This window comes from Apis cerana, linkage group LG8 (assembly GCF_029169275.1).
Source record: "Apis cerana isolate GH-2021 linkage group LG8, AcerK_1.0, whole genome shotgun sequence".
NCBI lineage: Eukaryota > Metazoa > Arthropoda > Insecta > Hymenoptera > Apidae > Apis > Apis cerana.
Window position 1 is genome coordinate 1,922,794 of NC_083859.1, and position 22,757 is coordinate 1,945,550.

General features: G+C 24.7%; 4 protein-coding genes across 8 annotated transcripts in view; 2 read left to right on the forward strand and 2 right to left on the reverse strand.

Moving 5' to 3' along the window:
* Window positions 1-6: 6 nt before the first annotated feature.
* Window positions 7-4,461, reverse strand: LOC107996640 (G2/mitotic-specific cyclin-B). The gene is made up of 5 exons (XM_017054806.3): window positions 4,185-4,461; window positions 2,739-3,314; window positions 2,408-2,647; window positions 2,222-2,340; window positions 7-1,885 (listed from the first exon to the last, which is right to left on the reverse strand). Exons 1-5 carry the CDS (start codon window positions 4,212-4,214, stop codon window positions 1,627-1,629), a joined length of 1,224 nt encoding a protein of 407 aa, XP_016910295.1. The 5' UTR covers window positions 4,215-4,461; the 3' UTR covers window positions 7-1,626.
* Window positions 4,462-4,647: 186 nt separating this feature from the next.
* On the forward strand, window positions 4,648-6,392 carry LOC107996839 (vacuolar protein sorting-associated protein 26C). 2 transcript variants are annotated; one of them, XM_017055124.3, is made up of 6 exons: window positions 4,648-5,092; window positions 5,154-5,297; window positions 5,396-5,788; window positions 5,856-5,952; window positions 6,013-6,138; window positions 6,218-6,392. In XM_017055124.3, exons 1-6 carry the CDS (start codon window positions 5,036-5,038, stop codon window positions 6,298-6,300), a joined length of 900 nt encoding a protein of 299 aa, XP_016910613.1. In that variant the 5' UTR covers window positions 4,648-5,035; the 3' UTR covers window positions 6,301-6,392. The 2 variants fall into 2 exon arrangements, with proteins under 2 accessions (XP_016910613.1, XP_016910622.1); XM_017055133.3 differs by having other exon boundaries at window positions 4,824-5,092; window positions 6,013-6,134.
* Window positions 5,978-9,608, reverse strand: LOC107996826 (protein mono-ADP-ribosyltransferase PARP16). Of its 2 annotated transcripts, none has more exons than XM_017055105.3 (7): window positions 9,355-9,608; window positions 7,893-8,229; window positions 7,616-7,771; window positions 7,209-7,418; window positions 6,964-7,129; window positions 6,766-6,898; window positions 5,978-6,640 (listed from the first exon to the last, which is right to left on the reverse strand). In XM_017055105.3, the coding sequence occupies exons 1-7, from the start codon at window positions 9,372-9,374 to the stop codon at window positions 6,481-6,483; spliced, it is 1,182 nt and encodes a 393-aa protein (XP_016910594.1). In that variant the 5' UTR covers window positions 9,375-9,608; the 3' UTR covers window positions 5,978-6,480. The 2 variants fall into 2 exon arrangements, with proteins under 2 accessions (XP_016910594.1, XP_028522058.1); XM_028666257.2 differs by having other exon boundaries at window positions 9,359-9,604.
* Window positions 9,609-10,128: 520 nt separating this feature from the next.
* LOC107996802 (myocyte-specific enhancer factor 2) overlaps window positions 10,129-22,757 on the forward strand; it is a 60,481-nt gene continuing 47,852 nt past the window's right edge. For all 3 annotated transcript variants that reach the window (XM_017055056.3, XM_062077945.1, XM_017055092.3), the window contains exon 1: window positions 10,129-10,811. The gene's annotated coding sequence lies outside the window, so the exon portion shown is untranslated. The remainder of the gene's footprint in view (window positions 10,812-22,757) is intronic.

A 22,757-nucleotide genomic window follows, 5' to 3' on the forward strand; every position in this document is an offset into this window, starting at 1 on the left:
TGAAAAAACATTATTACAGTTTATTTTCTACTGAAATTTTCTTTACATAAATTTTATACAATATTTACGTTCTAAACGCTCAAATAGTTTGGCAAAACGCCAAATATGAACAGCCACGTTCATCGATATAATATTTGTGAAAATATTGATATCAAAGTATAGATTATTAATATTGTCTGGAATACTCGGGTATTTTTATACATTAACATTTAAAATTATCTATAGAATTAATATCAAAATAAAAATGTTTTTATAATTATGAATAAAAGTTAAAATTTCATCAATATTCCAGGTATAAAAGATATGATTTACAATTTAAATACCTAAAAATCTTGTTTCAAATTAGATAAAAATTCGGCAAAATGCTCAATGAATATCTTGAAAAATGTTTAAAAATTAGTTCATTATAGATTATTTTGTAATAAAATTTTTAATTTATAAAGTATTTAATGATATTCTTTTATTAAATGATTGAAGCATAATATATTATATATTAGATGTAATGTAAAATAATTATTATTATTCTTATTTTATTTCTTATATTTAATTAAGCTTTATAATCTCTGTGGTTAAATTTTATAATCAAATATAGTATTAAAATATAGTACTAAAATGAATATAATAAATATGACCAGAAATCATAATAATAATAAATTCTTTAGACTTTAATATTTTATATATTTTATCATTTTGCCGAAATTTTACTGAATTTAAACAGAGATCTTTCGGCAAACGTTGTTCGATAGTTTTCCTCTATAATAATCCAAAAGATATATATATATATATTCATCCATATCAATTGACTATACTCTCATGCTTCCATCTTTTTCATTTCTATACTAAAAAAACTTTCTATATAATTACTCTAAGTTACTAATTACGTAAAAAGATAAAAAAATCTTTAATAAGTAATTTCTGCATTAAATATTTGCTTTTAATAAATCAGATATAATTTAAAACAATGCAATATATCATACTCGTCAATAAAGAATATTCGAGTTAATTATACGAAATTACTTATTAAAGTTTTCCTTTCTTTTTTACGATTTTCATACAATCCTGTAATATTCAGAATTAAACTGTCCCATTTTTAATAGAACTTATATGCTTGAGGCAAATATCTTGATTTTAAACGAGACTATCGTTCACAATTTCGAATTTCATAGATTATCGAAAAACTTTTTTGCAATTTAAATATTTTTTCCTGTAATTACATATTTTTTATTACGTACATTTTTCTAGATAAAAAATTAATTATTCTATTGTTTTTTTTGTAGTAATATTTTTACATACATTATTAATAATGGTATGTTTTTTTTTTAATTTCTCCAATAGATTTTGGAGTGAAAGTCATTACTTAGAAATAATTTTAATGTTAATTAAGATAGCCAACGAAATAAAGATTTAATTATATGATATTTATAAAATGAAAATAATAATATATATATATATATAAGAAAAACGACGAATGAAGATAGTCTCGTCTCTTTTTCTTTTTATTTCGTCTACTCATTTCATGTATTTCTCCTTTTAAAGATGTATTATCCTATATGTATATAATTTATTTTGTCCAATGAAATATTGAACAAACCAATGTTTCACTGTAATTATTTTATAAATTGAATATTATATTGCTTTATTATCCGTAGTGGATATAGCAAATATCGTTGCTGATTTAAGTTCTGGTCGTGTGCTAATCTTCATGCATTTCGATTGGGCGTACTTCTTTCTTACAGCTTGATATTTGATCTTATCCGCATTAACTATAATACTCGCTGTTTCCCGTACCACGGGAAACACGTCGTCCTTAGAATAAGTGCTGTAATGTGCCAAGGTATTGGTCCAAACAATTTTATGCTCGTCCTCGTCATTATTATCAATAATTCTATAAGAATAAATATAAAAATGAAAATAAATTATTAATAAATTATATCAATAATTATTTTATATAATATATGAAAGTTATTTATTTAATTAGTTGCTTAGCTGTTCTATAATAATTCTTTTACTAGAAAAATTAAACAATAACATATCACCAATCTGGAAATTTCTTCATTATGATATTAAATCAATTCAATATCAAAATAATCATATGTATATAAAACTGTATAATCAACATTATCTTTAGATTATTTTTAGATATCTTATCAAAATTCTCATCTTATATTTAAAGAAAACAATAACATTAATTTTTTAAAATAATTCTTAAAAAATAACTTACAGGAAAGCTAAATATATTGCTGCAGCTGCAATAAGACTTGGTGGATAATGACACATTTCATAATGCACTAAACTTTGTTCTAGAAAATATTTGGCCATTGTATGATGTATTGGAAGAGCCTTAAAAATAAATTGTTTATTACAAAAAATATATAATAAATTTAAGAAATAGATTTATGAATCATACCTTTCCAGCTTTGCTGTATCTTCTCAAAAAATGTAAAGGTAATGGTCTACCAAAAGAATAATCTAATGTTTTCACAATAAGCATTTCCATTTGTAATATTTCTATCCTTGAATATGCATTATCTGTGATATATACAAAGTCATTTACATCTGGAGAATACATCTCTTCGTACTTGCTAGCTATAAACATAGCTGTCACACCAACTAATTGTAATCTTTTTCTATCTATTGAACGAAAAGCCTATTGAAGAAAATAAAAATTTATTTTTGAAGAGAATAATTAATTATATATTAGAAACATAAATATTTTATCTATGTATATAATAACAAACCTGTAAAAATCTATCAATAGTAGCAACAGTCAGATATAATGTCTCTTGCATTAGATGGAATTGTTGATGTACTTCTACTAACCAATCTATAAGTACACTTCTCATTTTTGGTGTAACTTCTTGTCCATCTAAATATCCTTTTGAGATAGGAAACATATTTTCTAAGGTTCTTAAATATCCATAAATGTCATTACTATAAATAGAAACTAGACTAGGATTTCCTTTATCTTCTTCATCAATATCCTCAACTGCTAACAGATCTGAGGAGAATGACTGAACTTCCTTAGGAGGTAGTGACACCACATTATTTTCATAAGAAACTGTAATCTTTTTTACAGGTTTAACTATTTGAATAGGTAGTTTTTCAATTCCTTTTTCTGATGTTTTAATAATTTGTTTTGAAACTGTGATTTTTTTACTATCTTTTGTCAGCAAGCTAGTTCTATCAATGGGCTCCACACCTCTTAAGGTATTCACTTTGTTACCTATTTCACCCAAAGCAGCTCTTTTAGTCTTTCCAGGTATTGTAGTCACTGAGGACTTAAGGTTCTTAACATTTTCTTGATTTACAATATTCTGAAATTTTATTTTGATTTACATTGTAATTTTTTATTTTTAATAAAAGCAAAACTACATTAAAGTTATTTTATTAAATAGTATTTAATTAATTAACATTATATTTTTTAAATAAAAATATTTTTTAAATAAATTAAATTAATTTAATCTATTAACTATTTCAATAGTTATATTATATTTTTATCATAATTTATATCATATTAAGAAAATAATATAAAAAGAAAATAAAATAAAAAAAAAGAATACAAATAACATTTAAAAATTTAATATATTTCAAAAGACTTAAAATTAAAATAATAGCAATAAAATATATAATTATATTAAATAATAACTAATTATTTATAGTAAATAATTTATATAAAATATAACATCGTAAAAATAAAATTATATCAGAATTGCGTAAATTATAAGAAATACGAAATTTCGTTCAAATATTTAAAAATGGGTTTCTGTTTAATACAATGTAATTTAAAAATAATATTTTAATATTTAATTTTTTAATATCTATTCTTACTATGAAATCATATAATATGTTAAAAGAGAAATCACATAACATGTCGCGTATAATATATTAAAGAAAACACGCTTTTAAAGATCAAAATGTACGTTAAAATGAATATTAGTTTTCAAAAACATAAATTAAATTTGCTTGCTAAATAATCAAATAAATAATATTAAAATTCATATTAAATATATTAAAATATAAGTAGCAATTTTTATAAATATAATTGTTATTTCAATAGCTTTTAAAATAAATGAAGGGCATTTAAAGATGTCAGGAACAGACGGTTACCCTGTTCTATTGACCTCCCCTATCAACATTTCACAACTAATAGTTCAACATTCCACTTAAAAAAATTTAAATCTCACCGTAAGTGCAGTCCGATTTCTTAAAGCCATTGCTATTCTAGTCAAAGAAGAATCTCACGCAACACCAAAAATTCGTCTTTCAATTAAGCTACTTCCACGGTTTTCCAAACAACGTTTACCTCGCAGTAACGACTCTGTCGGTTTGAATTTGTTTAGTCGATCGGACGGAAGTTCACCTTCTGCGGATGTTAATATAGAGAAGAAGAAAAACCGCGAAACTCGAGATATTTGATTGGTCAATTAAATAGTCACGTAATTCAAATGTATCACAAGTATACTTCAGTTTTTTCTTAAATTGATAAATTTCAGATACTTCTTAATTTATTTTATGAATGAATTAATAATATTATATTAATAATTAATAAAATTAAGTTTCATTATTTCGTAAAACTTATTATATTTTTTTGTAAATTCTAAAATTAATTTTATATATATATATATATATATATATATATATTAGTATATATATATATATATATATTAGTTGTCATATAAATTTGAAATAATGTTAATGAATAATGTTTAATTTACATTTTTCTTATAATTTTTATTTTACATTAAAAAAATTAAAGTTAAAATTATATAAAAATATTTGTATTATTTTAAAATAATCGAAATTTTTCTCTTGATATTTTGCCATAATATAATCTGATTTATTTATATGTTAATGCAATTAATATTATTTATATTATATTTATAAATTTTTTTATGTATAAATATTGTAAATTAATTAAATATATTGACTTAAATATTATATATAAATTACAATATAAATTATAATCTTCGTCATTATTGACAAATACGTAAAGTCATAAATATTTATCAATCAATTAATAATCATAAATTATAAAATGACAATAAATATTGATATCAAATTAAAGAGAGCTAGTAAAATATATCACGAAGGGGTATATCTTTCTACTATTTATAACAATATTATAATTTTAAATGTCAAGGTTATGTTTTTAGGAAATAGTTGCTGGTTTTATATTATTGCAAACTAATTCAGATGTTAAACACGATGGAATATTCTTGAGCATGGAAGGTTCTGTTAATTTACAACTTAGTTCAAAAAATTTTGGCATTTTTGAAGCTTTTTACAATTCTGTAAAGGTTAATTTATAGAATTTCTGATAATTTTAGAAAAATTATATTGTAGTTTAATTATAAATAAAGTATATAAATTAATTAATTTTATTAATTATTTTCAGCCAATACAATTAGTTCAATATACTTTAGATGTTGCTCCAAGTGGAAAAATACCAAGTGGTAGAACAGAAATACCATTTGAATTATCATTAAAACCAAGAGGAACTAAATCTTTATATGAAACTTATCACGGAGTTTTTGTAAATATTCAATATTTTATACGTTGTGATATAAAAAGAAATTTTTTAGCAAAGGATGTTAACAAATCTTTAGAATTCATAGTAGAAGATAAAATACCTCTTAAAATACAAAAAGAACCTACTAAATCAGTATGTTTTAATATTATGCCAGAATCTTTGCAAAACACAAGAGATAGAACAAATGTACCTAGATTTTGCATTTCTGGAAAACTTGATTCATTATATTGTAAAATTTCTGAACCTTTAACAGGAGAGGTAATCATATTATAATACTTATATTTTGTTTAATAAGATAATATAAAATATTATTTTTAAATATAAGGTGATAATTGAACATTGTGAAGCTGTGATAAAATCAATTGAACTACAATTAGTAAGAGTAGAAACCTGTGGTTGTGCAGAAGGATATTCTAGAGATGGTAAGATAAAAAATTATTATTAATATTTGATTAATTATCTTACAATACTATTTATTTCAGCTACAGAAATACAAAATATACAAATTGGAGAAGGAAATGTTTGTACAAATTTACCTATACCAATATATATGATATTTCCGAGATTATTTACATGTCCTACATTAAGTACAAGTAATTTTAAAGTTGGTAAGAATATCATATGAATTTTTTTTTTAATTTTTATAAGAATTTTGATAATAAAAATGTCATAAATTATTTATTACAGAATTTGAAGTGAATTTAATTGTAATATTTGAAGATGATTATTTAGTTACAGAAAATTTCCCCATAATATTATCAAGATTTTAAATTTTATATAAAAATATAATATTTTATATAAATAATATGTATTATTTACAAATTGTGTATATTTATTACAATAAATGCAATTTTATGTTAAATTTCATTCAATGAAAAATATAAAAAAACAATTTTTATCTTAATGTATTATATTATTAGATGGATAACTCATCATATAAAAAGTTTTTTTTATTCCAGTCCAACTTTTTGAGCAAATAATTTATAATATTTTTCAACTTGTTTATTATGAGTCAGACCAACTGAAGCCAATAGTACCACATAGCCAAGCACAAATGTTAATAATTTATGTTGCTTGAACCATGCCAATAATCCTTTATTATCAGTACATCTAAAATATTAAATTATTTTTTTTATTTTTTATCATTTTTTTTATTATAAATTATATTAAATAATATAATATATAATATATTAATATATTTAAAAATATATGCAAGTAATAAATATTGTATTTACCTTGTGGCATGAATTTGTTGACTGTAAATAAGAAGATAACGTACTCTTATTAATTCACTATTGGTTACCAAATAATATTTATTTGGAACTCTTCCACCTGTGGAATCTGTGACTAAATTTCTAGCATTATTTTCTGTAAAATATATTAATTATGATATAAATTAGGTTAAATAATATTTTATTTTAATATAAATTTACCTGAATCTCCAATTTTTACATCTGCATGATTAATTAGTTCACATAAAGCTATACAACTCATTTCACTTCCTAGCACACTACCTCCCCATCCATAGCCAATTGGACTGTACGGTAAACTTACACCTAATTCACTTGAAAGATATATTCCTTTACCAAACAATGACTTCTAAAAGACATTATTATAATTCATTATATTAAAACATTATTTAAGAATTATATATCATATTTCAAGAAGAATATTTTACCTTACACATACTCTGTTGTAAACCATAATGTACAATGGAATGAAAATTCTCTAATCGACTACCATGATAAGCATAAAAAGTTGAATGTCCTTCAGCAATTGTTTTCCATCTGTCTTCTGAAGTGGATTGTTTTGTACTTGTAACTTGGAATATTAAATTTGGTGCAACTACTGACATTTCTGAAGGTACTTTTCTCAATATTGAATCATACTATATTCCAAACATTTTTAAAATTTTTACAAAATTGTATTTGTGTTTGTATTTGTAATTCATGCTTTAATTGTAAAGCAAGAATTAGAATAAAAAAAAAATTTAACAAAATTTATATAATTACTTATTACACACACACACGCGCGCGCGCGCGCGCGCATGACACACATCACATACATATATATAATGAAACTTACACTTTCTTTTTTAATACTTTTTATATAAGGGTCTCTTAAACGTACTAAAACCCAATGTAATAAGTCTATAGCTGTTCCATATCTTTCATATACATCTTGTTCTGATAATGCTTTAAATATTACAGCCAATGGAGGAATTATTTCTATTGCTCTCCTCTATAATTAAAATTCATTATTTAATAATTATTAATAATTAATCAATCATTAATATGAAAATAATGTAAATAAGATTTTTAAAAGTAATAATAAAAATAATAAAATATTTTAAAAATATTACCAGAGCTTCAATGTCTTTGCATTCATTTTTTATATACATTGATGGAAATGGTTTTAAGCAAGTATCGTAACGATATGTATTGCAAGCTGCTACAAATAAGGACCATTTTAAATCAGCTGCTCTTAGATCCTTTTCCAATAAATGCTTCAGACACTGAATCTTTTTTTCAACATCTTCCTGACTTGTAGAATCTAATCGAGTTGTATATAATACATCTAAATCTGATTCTTTAGAAATTCCTTGATCCAGATTTTTTCTTTCATTCTCTTTTTCTTTCTCTTTATCATTATGAATATTTTGCTTTTTGTTTACATTATCCATTATTGGTAGATCAAATCTAATTCAAAATAATAATAAATAAATTTTTTTTTTTTAAATTTTGCAATTAATTAATTTTAATTAAAAATTTACTTACTCTGTATCAATTTTATTTAATTAATATAAGTTATTTTTATGCTTTTAATTTTTTTTATTAATTTTATAATTAATAAAATATTAATAAGCTTATAAATTATAAATTAATATCATATTTAGCATTATATTATATTATATCACAATGTAATTATAAATATTTTTTTATTCAAATAATAGATATATATTTATGAAAAAACATATTAATATTTTAAATAAACATTTTTGTCATATAATTTTGTTTGTATATAGAATTATTTATTTTGAATTATAAAATTATATATACATTTCATATATATTAAAATAAATTTCTCTAATTCATTTCATTTATTATTTACTTAATAATTTGTCACTATTGTATATAAAACAAAAAATAAAGAATAAGAAAACAAAAAAGAATAAATAGAATTTATACAACAAATTAATTAAATCAATGTAAAATTTATTATCTTTTAAATATTATAAACTACATCACATAAAAAAAAATACTTTTTTTGGAATAAAATAATTCTTATAAAACAGAGATACAACTTTGAAAAATTGAAATAATTGACTTGGAAAATTTTTAATTTTTGTAGGAATATTTATATTTTTACAGTTTACTAATGTTGAACATTTTACGTTTATTAGAACTATTTGAAATTCGTATATATATATATATATTGCAATTTTATAATGAATAATTAAAATTTTTTAATAATAGTTATAATAATATTTTAATAATATTTTTAAAAATAATTAGTAATGAATATTTTTGTTTTTATAATAAATTCTATGTTTTTAAAAATATAAGATTAAATGTAATATAATGTAATATATGAGATAATATAAATGATAATATAAGATTAAATGAAATAATTAATACATTATATATTTTAATATGTATATTTTTAAAAATATTCTTTTTTAATTTAACAGTACAGTGTTCACGTATAGTCATCAAATGTATAACAAATAAATGACAAGTAAAGCATGAAATATTTATTTTTGTAATGAATCAAAAAAGTATATCTAAAAAATGTCAAATTTTTTTCAATAATTTGCAACGTACTTACAGTCCACGACAGGCATCTTTGAAATGAAAATTTTATACTTGTGATGAATGAAAAGGTAACTAATTATTTAAGAACATATATAATCTTATTACAACGAATTTGTATTGAAATTATATGAACATTGTCCTGAAATTTCATGGTTCCAATCACAGATCACATCTGTTTCATTGCGTTCGTTTGTTACATCGATGCTTGTCTCTTTCGCGTTGTTTAATATTATTCTTCCTTCGTTTAATGAATTTTTGATAAAATGGATTACATAAATCATGATATAAAAAAAAATAAAGTATAAAAGAATACAAATGTATAAGATTTACCAAAGAAATCATTATTTACATAAAAGAAATATTTTTTTTATTAATCATATATATTTTATTTATCATATATTTTGTATATATATATATATATATATATATTGTTATATATATTGTATTTATATACGTTATATATATATATATATAAACAATGTCAAAAATTACACAAAATACTTTTTTAAACTAAAATAATTAATAATAATAATTTAATAATGAATATTTTCATTCATTATAATTTAAATAATTTTTAAAATTATAAATAAAAGTTACATTTCAAATTTCTTGCATATGTACGTTATGTACCCACGTGGTATAATATTATATAGTGAAAAATAACGTGCGAATTTGCTTCTTCGATTATATTATTTACCTTTCCTTAGTAGATTATAATATTAATGACTTATGGAAATGATTTAAAATAATTTAATTTAAAAAATAATTTATGGATTTTATTAATATTTATTTTTATTATTTTTTATTTTTATTATATATTATTTATTAATAAGTATAATAAATATTTTGATAATTTACAATAATATTAATAAAAAAATACATAATTATTGAGTATATATTTTCATGCAGCTAAAAGTAATAGTCCAAATAATAATGTAAATTTTCATAAAATGTATATAAATCCCTATATAAATACATATTTTAGGGAAATTTATTAGCACTATTGGCAAGCATGTAACTCAATGTCATGCTTCAAGGTAAACTATCGATGACGTCAGTGCACGTCATTTAACAAGTGGGAGTGGATGGATAGATGTCGGCAACCGTGGTGGCTCTCGCGAATAATCGCACACGAAATTCGCAACAGACGATACCGTATCGTCGCGATAATGTCGCGTGCCTCTTAGCGATGTAGTTTTCGTGGTGGAGAAAAGAAGCGAAAAAAAAAGAAACAGAAAAAACGAAGAAAAAAGCTACATCGCCACACGTGTTTCCGCGGTAAATGGAAAAACACCGAAATCGGTTTGCGCATGCCCGGCCACTGATGACGTCACGAAAATTGTGCTTTTGATCAAACTCGCTCTCTCGTCGTTCCTTTTTTTTTTCACCGTGGATGTAATAATGTGGAAAGTGAAATAACTGCACGGAAAAGCTCTGTAGGAGCCGCGGAGAAGCCGGTGAAAATCGTAAGTAAATTTCACTCTCTTTTTATCGTTACAAAAGTCATTCGTTGACTTACAGTCTGTTAACATGGCCTTCACACACATATACCCATACGCGTGCATGCATGAATATATATATATATATATATATATATATATATATGTATATATGTGTGTATTATATGTGCACATTATATATATATATATATATATATACACATATGCATACGTACATACATATATATGTCATACATTCTCACACACACATAGGAAACGTTCATAATTTTCAGGAAAAAAAGCTTGTCCTGTAGCGATGTTTTAATGTCGAGTATTTTGAAGCACTCACTAGTGAATTTATGAACTAATTTATAGTTGAATATTATTTTGTCGAATGAAGAATTTCTTACATTATGGAATATATCGATCTTGTTTCAGAGGAACAATTGAAAATGACAGCTCTTATTTTAATTAGAATATAATTTCTTGTTAAATTCTTTTTGTCAAATTTAAATTCATTCTTAAATAATTTTTGAACTTATGTGACTTTTTTCGTCAATTTTATTTCATTCATGATATCGATTTTTAAAAAATAACCTTATATATTTATATTAAAATAATTTTGAGAAAATTGTTTTTCGTTCAATGAAAATTAATTGACTTTTCAAAGTGTTCACAACTTCATATTTAATAACAAGTATTTAATAACAAGTTCTTTCAATGAATATAAAAAAACAACTTTTATGATCAATAAATATTCATAGATTATTTTCATAATAAATATACTATAATAATATGATTATATTTTTATATAGAATAATTATTTTTTTTAAAAAAGAATATTTATAGAATTTTCACAAATGTTATAATTAATAATGTTCTAAAATTATATAATTAATGACACAAAATTCATTTTTTAACTAATTGTTAAAAAATATTGCTATTTTGATTAAAAAATTGAATATTTCTATTAATAAATTGATATATCATATTATAAATTTAATCTTTAAAATTTTAATAACAAATTTGATATAAATTTGATATTTTGATATAATTTTTTTCCATATTTATAATTTAAGAATTAATATATTTATATAATATATTTATTATAATTTAAGAATAATATATTTAAGAATTTTAATAAGATGTAGAATTTAATTATTCTTACATATGCTTTATAAATTTTTTTAATATATATAAATAATTTATATATTATATATTATATATTAATTTTAAAATGAAGCTTTATATCTCTGTAAAAATATTACTATAACAAATCAAAATTGAAATATTGTTGCTACTATCTATAATAATTTTTAAATTTAATCATATACATATATGATATAAAAATTTTGAATAATTTAATATTATTAATCAAAATAATAAGTTTTATATTCTACATTGTTCAATATTTTTAATCATGATTTATTATGATTTATTAGTTTTTATAAATAAAATTTAATTTTTAATTTTATAATTAAAATCATATAATAAATAATAAGAATTTGAGAAAATAAATTTGATAAATTCATTTAAATTATTTTAATTTAATTTAAAATAGATTTTTATTTTATTTTTGAATATTTAAAAAATAATTTTTTTTATTGAAAATTTTATAAATAACTATGAGGTGCTGCCATCTACAAACCCAAATCTTAATTGCATTTGGTTATATCGGTAAAGTAGAAAATATGGTAATTTTATGATTTATTTATTATACTAATGTTTTTATATCAAAAATATATATGCAGAAAAAGTAATTGACGAAATATTTAATTTTGAAAATTATTAATTAATAATAAATTATATTTTTTCTTGATATGTATTATATTTTTTTTCCATTGAAAATTACTATATTAATTTTTTTTATTTTTACAAATATATTCTTTTTTTGGATTTTATATATGTTTTTAAATAATTAAATAATTGTAATTTTTTTATTGATATTTTTATGAAAAAATGTTTCAAAGAAATATAAAATTCAGTATTTTACTTAAAAATTAATTTTTCACTATCATTCTCTAGGAAATATATCTAATGATATCTCATTTATCATATCTTATTTTTTTAAAAAAGTTAATTCTATAGTTCCTAGTTAACTCTATAATTATTATTATAGTTATTCTTATTATTACATTATTTTTTTTCATTATCCGGTATTTTTTTTGTGTACTTTATATTTAACTATTATTTTTTTTATAACATATAATATAATAAGTATATATAAATCATATTGTTGTATCGTTAAATAATTTTATCAATAATTTTCCAAATAATAATTCTTATTATGCTATTTATTATTCTATATGATAATGTATTGTGAGATAAAATTGTTTTTGAAACTTTAAGGCAATTGATATGTTTTAATATGTTACAGTGTGAAAAATTTAAATTATTAAGTATTTGATAAGTAAATCTTTCATTCGGTAAAATAAAATGAGAATGAATACATTGATCCGTTATACATATTTTGGCTGATGTATCAGATGTAGACTTATCATGGAATCTCGTAAAACTTGAAGCTGCGTAATAATACGCGACTGGTTTGCTACAAAGAATTATACGACCTCGTGGTGCAAAGCGCGATACAATGTGGGTCCTCCAGTCTATGCAAATGGATGGAACTTGTATAACTTAACCGTTGACTTTATTTATTATTCTAAAATATGGGTAAAATTATTTTATATTTTGAAATCAGTATAAAACAAAAAAAAAATTATCGAATTGAATTAGTTTATAATTAAAAATTTGACTCATTAAATCAAACAATTCAAAATTGGAATTATGTAAAATTCAGTTTATCGAATTAATAATTAAAAATTCGATATATCGAATCGAATAATCTATTTATGTCAAATTCATTTCATCTAATCAATAACTCAAGCTTTGATTTATTTCAAAATTTGATTTATCGATTTGAGTAATTTAAAATTCGATTGATTGAATTGAACTGAATCGAATAATTTAAAATTCGATCAATTGAATCGAGTTGGATTTATTCGTTCAAAATTCTGTCAATGGAATTGTAATTAATTTGAATAATTCAAGATTTGCATTAAGTCACTAAGCATGGAATAATCATTAATATTGAGATATTTAATGTTAAAGATGATTTAATTTAATTATTTAAATTTTTAATACATAAAATTCTATTTAAAAATTCAATTTTCTGAAGTTTCTTTTATAACGATACAATTTAATTATATTAAAAAAATTGTATGCAATCGATAAAGAAGAGAATAGAAAAAAATTCTTCTATTTATTTTAAATAATTATTTTCGATGGGTGTTGCGATTCTATTAAATCGTGCTTTAATTTTAATTTTATTGTTGCGCCCGAAAAATTAAATGTTCATAAAAGTTCCATAAAGAAATCATGCATATCGCCCCCGTCATCGATCCCACCCACTCGCTAAAGAGAAAGAACAGTTTCATCGATAACCTTCTCGAGAACAACCCCAACCACTGACGTCATTCATTTTCGAAACATTATGCAAGCTTTGTGAATTGCATATTATCTTTTGAAAATCTTTTGAAACGATAATTTTTCGTTTTAAGAAATTTTTTTAATATTATTATTAGGAATTTTATTTATTATATTATTTTATTCGTTAAAACAACTTTTATTAGAATTAATAAAAATTGGTAGGTTTTTAACTTTAATAAATTTTGGATTTTTTATCTAACTTATTCTCATCAATCGAAGATTCTCTTTGAAATGAATGTTACATTTCATGGAATATCTAAAAAATTACTATTGCATTCCATTATAATTATTTAAATTTTTATATTTTTTATGAAATAGGCCATTTTTTTTATACAAGTGCGATATATAAATTATTAAGTTAATGTGTTCGTAAAATTTCAGATTACATTTTTGCAATAATTATTTTTTTATGTAATTTTATATTTAATACTTCTCAAATTGGTATTTATATTTATTGTATTTTTTAACATCTATTTAAAATTATAATTGTATATTTAACGTTATATGCAATATTCAATATTTTTCAAACAAATGATTTCAAAATTAATTTATTTAATAAGTTAGTATCTAATTATCTAATAAGTTCTCTATTTTCTTTTAAATTCTAAAAAAATTATATTCATAAAATATTCCAAAATTCATTGAAAGATTCATAATTCTTCAATTTTATATATATTTATTTTCGCTATTATCAATATTATCGAAAAAAAGTAAAATTGATTAGTAATACTTGGAATATTTTAATCAATTACAAATCTTGTTATTCCATGCTTAAAGTTGCATTACAAATATTCCTAAAACAATATAAAAAAAATTACAATTTTCGAAATATAATCTTTTCAATTTCTTTTGATTCCTCCCAAATCTTATTTCATATTTCATTCTTAAAATTATGCGCAATTAAATTTTTAAAAATTTTAACAACAAATGTTTAAAAAGATTCTTTTCTTTACCATTATTTCATTCCCAAATTTATATTCACAAAGAAACAAAATATTCGTATCGAAGAATTGAAAATTATACTTCTTTTCTTATTTTCCGTCAATTTCATCGAGATTTGGTTGAACCGGCACAGTTTGAAGATTTCATGCGGTTTCAAATAGATGTGAGATCGGATGAACCGATTACAGATTATTGGAATCGGTGGTTGTCGGCAATCGATGATGAATTTAGAAGTAACATTTAAAATGATTTGCCCGGATCTTTTAATGGGACTGGCTAATTTGATTCGGTCACTTTGCAATTCTGACGCTCGCCTTAATAATTCACGGAGCGTACATTGTATTCTTGGAACCGATATAGATAGATTATCCATGATAAAATATAATTTCACACACGTATTAATTCCATATTGTAACTAAATCATGATTTTCAAGCGTTTTCTTTTCATTAATTTAGTGGAATTTGATTATTATGCATTATCGTATATGCAATTTTCGATTATGGGCGATATAATGAAGAGATTGATTCGAAATAAAGATGATGATTTTCGTTCAAGAATATGAATACTTAAGAAATTCTCTGCTATTCAATCAATTTTAGATAGTTATTATTTTTTATCTAGTTATTTTACATTATTATTATTGGAGTTATAGAATTTTATGAAGTTTTTTTAAAATGACATTGAATTTCGATATATAAGAAATTTTTTTTGATGTATTTCAATTTTCAAAGTTCAATATTGGCAATTTTTATAAATTTTCCTTTTATCAATTATAAAAGGAATAAAAAAAACACGATAAAAATGTCTTTTCTTTTTCATTCAAAAATTTTTTTTTAATTAATGATATAAATACGATAATAATCCAGTATAGAAAAATTTAAAGGGAGAAGAATGTTTTAATTAATAAAAATTCCCATTCTATAACCTTTCCCGTAATCCATTTACTGGTTGAAAAAAAAAAATATGGAATCTTCCCACTCTTATTCCACTCCCTATCTTCCGCTTCCCGTAGTGGCCATGTTCCCGCGCATCACGGTTAAAGAAAAACCGGATGTCAGTTCCCTAGAAACCTCTTCTCCCTCTCTCTTTCTCTCTTTCTCTCCGCAACGTATCGGAAAAAGCGTCGAGGCTCGTTTTCCTTTTAACCGTCATTTTTTTTTCCCCCTGGTTAAAGCCAGAGCTTGTCTTTGAGGCTTGCGTTCTCGCGTCAGGTCACGATTGACGTAAATCTGAACGCAACTCCGATGATTCCTTCCGCCTACTCTCACGTGCAATGTACACGTGTCATTGTAGTCAAAAGTTGATCATCCTGCATGTATCCATCTGTATAGTTTTGTACAAAACACGTATCCAGAAGAAAGAAAAGTTCGACGATAGTCGGTAATCATCACGTTGACGCAAGTTCGTTGTCGTTATTACGGTTGTTGCTTGTGTAAAATCGTGGAAAATCCATCATCTGAGATGTCTTATTTTACGTTTCCTTTCTATTTTTTTCTCTGACTTTAGATTTTTTGAAAGTTAATGACATATGCCCTCTTATTACTCGTTTTTCAATCATATTATTTATACTACTTGTTTTTCATCATTGAATAGGTTATGGTGTTCAGATTCGATTTATTATTTGATTCATAATTTAATGTTTCCTTTTCTCTTAATTTTAAGAATTTTTTTATTGAAAGAAATTTTGAGGTTAAGACTATTATGTTTATTAGGATAGATAAAAAATATAGATAAAAAATTGTAATCAAAATCAATAGAAATATAAAAAAAATAAAAATTCAATAATTAATAGATTAAAATAATAGAAGATTAGAATAATATCAAATATAAATTATTTGATATCATTTGAACAATGACCGTAGCAAATACTTTATAATTTAAATTATATCCTCAACAATATTTAATCATGATATAATAATAGTGACAGTAATTTTAATATAATATTTTATTGAAATCTGTTAAAGTTTTCTTCTTCCCATGTCACTGATAATCTCTGTTTAATTTAAAATTAATTTAGTCTTATTTCATCTTTTATTTCCGATATCGTGAAATAACAATAATCTGCCAGTTATCTGTCAAATTAATATCTACTATTATATCGACAGATTATAATTTGTCGTTTCTTGAGAAATGCTGAATAATCGTATGGTAACTAGAATCATCATTACTCATGTGGTATACTCACAAAAAGCAAGTGTTTACGCGGGAACTCGCCCGTCCCTCTCCCACTCCCTACTTTACCCACGCGCATCGCATTTCCCTCTCCGCCTGCACACCCCCTCTCCATTCTGCGCTTCTGCTGTGGACCCGATCACCACGTGTTAGCAGCACGTGCTGCTGCATCTACCTTTTCGCGGTTTATAACGTGCTCGAATCTAATCGATTTTTGTTATTCTCCGTCGATAAATAAAAGAGCTCTGTTGTGAGCTCGGCCGTTAATAAAGCAATAAACAGGAATGAAATTTCCGTAATTGGCTTTACCATCATTCATGATACTTATAGTTTGGAAACAAGGTTGAATAAAATAAATTGTTAACGAATTTTATGATATAGTCATATATAATCAAGATATTCGATTAAAACACAAAATACTAATATTATAATGTTACGTATTTTTTAATTGCATGTTTATAATCTTTATAAACAATAGAATCGAATCTATAAAAATAGATTAAGTTAATTTACATATATTCGATATCTTTCTTTTGATTTTTCTAAGTAAATCTTTATTCTTGCAAAATATCCCAATATCCAAACCATTCTCAATATTTACGAAGAGATATTGCAAGGTGCTCCACAAAATCCCACTATAACCGTATACACATCTTAGTGTATTCCGATCTAGGGTACCAGAGGGGGTGTGTCGCCTCTAGGGATGGGTTCGGGTCGAGGGTACGTACGCGTCACGGCGCGGTATCGGAGGGGTCGATTATAAATTTTGCACGCGTGGTACGGCAACGTGCACGCTCCAAAGATTTCTATCGAGGATCCGATCCGATTCACTCGATACACCGTGCTAGATAGGACAGCTTGATAGGGTTCGAAAAGAAGGACGACAAGGAGGGTGTGGAGCGAAGGGATTGTGCGAAGAGTGAAACGAGGTAGAGGAGGGTTGGAAAAGCTGGACTGTAGTCCCGGCGCAGGTACCACGCGCACCTACGTACACCTACGTCCTCCTAAGGTTACTACCTACGTAGTAGATGGATAGGTAGCCGCTTCTATGTAACTAGGAAGGTGTATCATCCATTTATATGTATGTATGCGCGTGTGTGTGTATATGTAGATATATGTGTGGATAGGTGTGTACGAGCTGTACAGGTAAAAGAAACGTCGTCATGGAAACGACCATGGCCACTCTCAATCAATACGCGATGGGATGTCGGTTTGGCCGGTGACGTAGACTGAAAGCCCACGTGGTCCTATCGGCCACGTGCGACGCCTCCGTCTTTTCTTCCACCCTGCCCTGTTGGTATATCTTTTGGTTTCTGATTTTTCTTCTTGATTTTCGTTATTTGTTTTATTATTAGTTGGATGATGATTTAATCCTTTTTGATTCTTTCTCTCTATCATTAAATTGGACTCGAGATCTTCATTTCGTTCCTTTTGTTTGAAATATTGACTAAAAAAAATATAAAATCTTTTTCATTAAAAATTGATTGAACTTTTAAATTGTGAATATTCAAAATATTTTAATTATAATAAATAAATAATAATAAATCTTGACATTTTAATGATTTTGATTGGTAATAATGTTCTAAATATATTTGGTATTAGTCCAAATAATAAGTATGTCAAATAATGATTAAATTTAAAAGAAAAATTTGAGAGAAAGATTTTAAATTTTATTTTAAATATTTAGATATTCTTGTATTTAAAATAGAATATAAAATAAAAATATGTAACTGATGGATTATATGGACATATGGATAAGAATATATTATGAAAATTTTTTGAAAATAATTAGCATTAAAAAAGATGCTTGCATATATGGTTTTTTTTTGTTTATTAACTTGATTAATATTAATTTAATTTTTTTATAACTGTTTGTATTTATAATATGATAAATACTAGAATTGTAACTTAAACAAATACTGCTTAATAGAATTTAGAATTTTTAGGATTGTTAGGATTAGGATTAGTTTTTGGATTTGGTATTAGGAATTTGACTTGTAGATGAATAGATTTAAAAGAATGTTAAGAAATTTTATTAATTAGACAATTATAAAAATTATAAAAATATATTACTTCATTACGTAAGATAATAACTGATTAATAAATAATATCGTAGAAACAAAATATGTTAAATTTAATGAAATTTCTCCCATTTCTACACAAGTACAAAAGTACAAGTACATATATTTATCCAGAATAAATAGGTTCAAGTTGTCTAACTAACTTGGAGAATTAATCAGAATAAAAAATACCACAAACATAGACCGCAAAGTTAATCCTTCTCTAATCCTTGAAACTTCTTTCCCTCAACACTCTCCACGTGTCCAAAACCAATTCTCGAACTAACACCTCGACCTAAACAAATCCCTAATTCGAAAAGAAAAAAGAAAAAGGAGAGGGGGGGAAGGGGGAAAGCACACAGGAAGAATAAGAAGTTGGAAGCAAATTACAGTCTCAAACTCGACTCCCTTTATCCGTGCAAGAAAAGGAGCGGAGCGTGTAGCGTCGAGTAGAAGAGGTAGATGAGGTTTCGCGGAGGCTGGTGTGGCGCGCGTGGTTCGTCTGTTCTCAAGGTGTCCGAGGTGGAGGGTAGTGGAGTTAAGAGGGACGAGGAGAGCCGAGTGGGGGCGAGAGCGACGCGGGGAGGGCCGTGGCGACGCCGGGCGTCCAGTGATCGCGCCTTAAAAGGTTCGACGCCGCACGCGCCCAACATCTGCCAGCTCGTTTCTCCTCTCTTCTCTTCCTCTGCTAGCTGAGCAATACACGCGCGTTTCTCTGTCTCTTTTCCTCTATGCGTGCCTCTTCGTTTGTATGTGTGTGTGTATGTGCATACATGTGAGAGGGATTCCTGTATGCGTGGCGTCCACGCGCGGGAAGAGAGGTGGAGGAGGAGGAGGAGAAGGAGGAGGAGAAGGAAGAGGAGAGGAGTGATGGTAAGTTCGAGGAAAGAACAAGGAGAAGGGTTCCATGGGGACATCTTGAGGAATATTCTTCCCTGGTTGGTGGATGTGGAATGATTATTGGCTGCGGTATGAAGATGATGGGAGTGGATAATTGTTTTATTGAATGCGAGAAGGGTATCTAGACTATGGACAATGATGAAAGAATAATATGAAAAATTCTCTTTCAATTATATAAAGCTTGTAAAATTGTGTATTTTTCTTTATTTTTCAACTGAATTTAAAATTTACTTTGTTGTTAGATTTGTGGTTTTCTTGGGAAATTCTTCTTCAGTAATTGAAGTTTAGTAAATATTTGAACATCTTTTTGTTTATTTTTTCTATTTATTGTATATTCGTTTTAATATAAGTGTGGGTGTATTGCAACATTAAAAGATCAGTTTGGATAAAAGATTTTAGAAAAGCGTGGGTAGATTTTTATATTTCATATTACTTTGTGCATTGGTATGAATATTCATAATTCTGAATTATTTGAGAGATTATTTTTGTAAAAAAAAATATTCACAGGAATGTAGATAATAGTTTTAAAAAAAGATATTTATTTTCTAAGTTCTTCTTCAGTTTTATTATAATTAATAAAAGAATTAACATTATTCTAATTTAAAAAAAATAAAAAAACTATAATTTTTTTTATTTAAGAGATGATAATATGATAAGCGATAAGAATGCTTAATATAATGTAAATCTAAAAATAAATTAATTCCAACAATTTTCTCAAACTAAAAGAAAAAATAATTTGTTCATTAACAAACGAAAGGTATATATTATATAAAATATTATATAAAATATTATTAAAACAAAATTAAATTGATCATTTCATTATTAAACTTTTAAAAAAAATTATATAAAAACTTTATTTACAAGACCAATTTCAATTCAAATTACTTATTCTAAGATAATAATCCAATTTCCATAATAGTGTGAGTAATATACACCACATTATACAAAAAAATAAAGTTCTCATAATTATCTTGAATCGTTCGCTGTTAAATTACTCGTTATTCTTCATAAATTAATTAGTTCTCACCTCCTTAATAAAAATTGTATCGAATCGTAAGAGATCTTCTACACCAAGATGAATTTGATATTTCATTTCATTCTTCTCTTAAAACATACGAAACAAATTCTTTTAGCGCAATGCTAGTCACAAAATAATTATATGATTGCATATTACAGATTGCATACATATTGCATATTTTTCTAAATCAATATTTATATTTATATTTATATTTATATTCAAATTTTATAATATCGAAGTAAATATAAGAAACATTAAAAATCTAGATTTTTTAGAATTTAGAAAGAAAATTAATTCTTGAATCTAAAAAAATTACGAACAATTCTTGAAATAAAGATAAGATATGAATTAATTCTTTAACCACAAATGATAAATACGCACGGATGGAAAAGTTTCTCTTCTCGTTTAGAACTATTTCGTTACTCTAGTGTAGCCTTAAAAAAAAAGAAGCAAGAGCAAGAAGAAAAAGAAAAAAAAAAAAGGAAGAAAAGGAGAGGAAGAAGAAGTAGCAAAAGATTCGAAGAGAGAGTCTACGTTTGGAATAAACGTAGTTTCACAGTTCGCGCGAGATTCTTCCTTGTTCACATGTGTTCACGTATGTATACGTTGCTCTTCCTCTCCCTTCCCCCATACACATGACTCGAGTGTGCGTTCACTCAACTCACAAGCCTCCCTCTTCTTGTTTTCCTCTTTTCCCGACCCTCTTCCTTCGCGCCACCTCGTTTTCCCTCTCTTTTCGCCGGTTCTCGCCGTTCATTCTGCTTCTCTTCGAGTAGAATCGGTCCGCGTATCGTCTCGCGTCGAGTATCGCGTTTCAAGCTCCAGTTTGTGTGCGACCGAAAGAGGGACACACAGAGCTAGTGGAGGAAAGATCCTTCGAATCGCTTGTACATTCGAACCGTAGTTTATTCGTTCCCCTTTGGGGAAATATTCATTTCTTTTTTGGAAACTTTTAATGGAAAAAGAGATTTAGAGATGGCAGAGAATGTAGGATTATGATTTGTGGAACTTGTTCTTTTATTATAAAGATTCTCTGTGACGATACTTTCGTCATTTTTCATTTTTTTCCTTTTTTTTATGAGTTTTTTTTTTAGAAAAATATTACACAAGATAGAATGATTTATGGAAGTTTTTAAAATTGCATTTCATTTTGTTCGTATCAGTATGCGCGATAATATTCTTTGTATTTTTTCATTGTTTTTTCATATGTTAACAAAATTTTATTCGTATTTATAAAAAAAAAATTTGAAAGTTTATAAGAGACGAATAATTATACTTATCTCTTTAAAAACTTGAATCTCTTTCTCTCTATTTAATTTATTTAGTTATTTTGCATTCAAATAAATTATCATAATAATCTAATTATAATAATCTAATTATTAAATAAATAATGT

What these genes read in the sequence shown, in the direction of transcription:
- LOC107996640 (XM_017054806.3), bottom strand. Translation starts at nt 4,214, where the DNA reads ATGGCTTTAAGAAATCGGACTGCACTTACG. An exon ending in GAAATCGGACTGCACTTACG is followed by an intron (nt 3,315 to 4,184) that starts GTGAGATTTAAA and finishes ATAAAATTTCAG; the next exon opens with AATATTGTAAATCAAGAAAA. An exon ending in GCAATATATTTAGCTTTCCT is followed by an intron (nt 1,886 to 2,221) that starts GTAAGTTATTTT and finishes TTATTCTTATAG; the next exon opens with AATTATTGATAATAATGACG.
- LOC107996826 (XM_017055105.3), bottom strand. Translation starts at nt 9,374, where the DNA reads ATGCCTGTCGTGGACTGTAA. An exon ending in AAAGTATTAAAAAAGAAAGT is followed by an intron (nt 7,419 to 7,615) that starts GTAAGTTTCATT and finishes TTTGGAATATAG; the next exon opens with TATGATTCAATATTGAGAAA. An exon ending in CAACAAATTCATGCCACAAG is followed by an intron (nt 6,641 to 6,765) that starts GTAAATACAATA and finishes TTAATATTTTAG; the next exon opens with ATGTACTGATAATAAAGGAT.
- LOC107996839 (XM_017055124.3), top strand. Translation starts at nt 5,036, where the DNA reads ATGACAATAAATATTGATATCAAATTAAAGAGAGCTAGTAAAATATAT. An exon ending in GTAAAATATATCACGAAGGG is followed by an intron (nt 5,093 to 5,153) that starts GTATATCTTTCT and finishes TTATGTTTTTAG; the next exon opens with GAAATAGTTGCTGGTTTTAT. An exon ending in TACAAGTAATTTTAAAGTTG is followed by an intron (nt 6,139 to 6,217) that starts GTAAGAATATCA and finishes TATTTATTACAG; the next exon opens with AATTTGAAGTGAATTTAATT.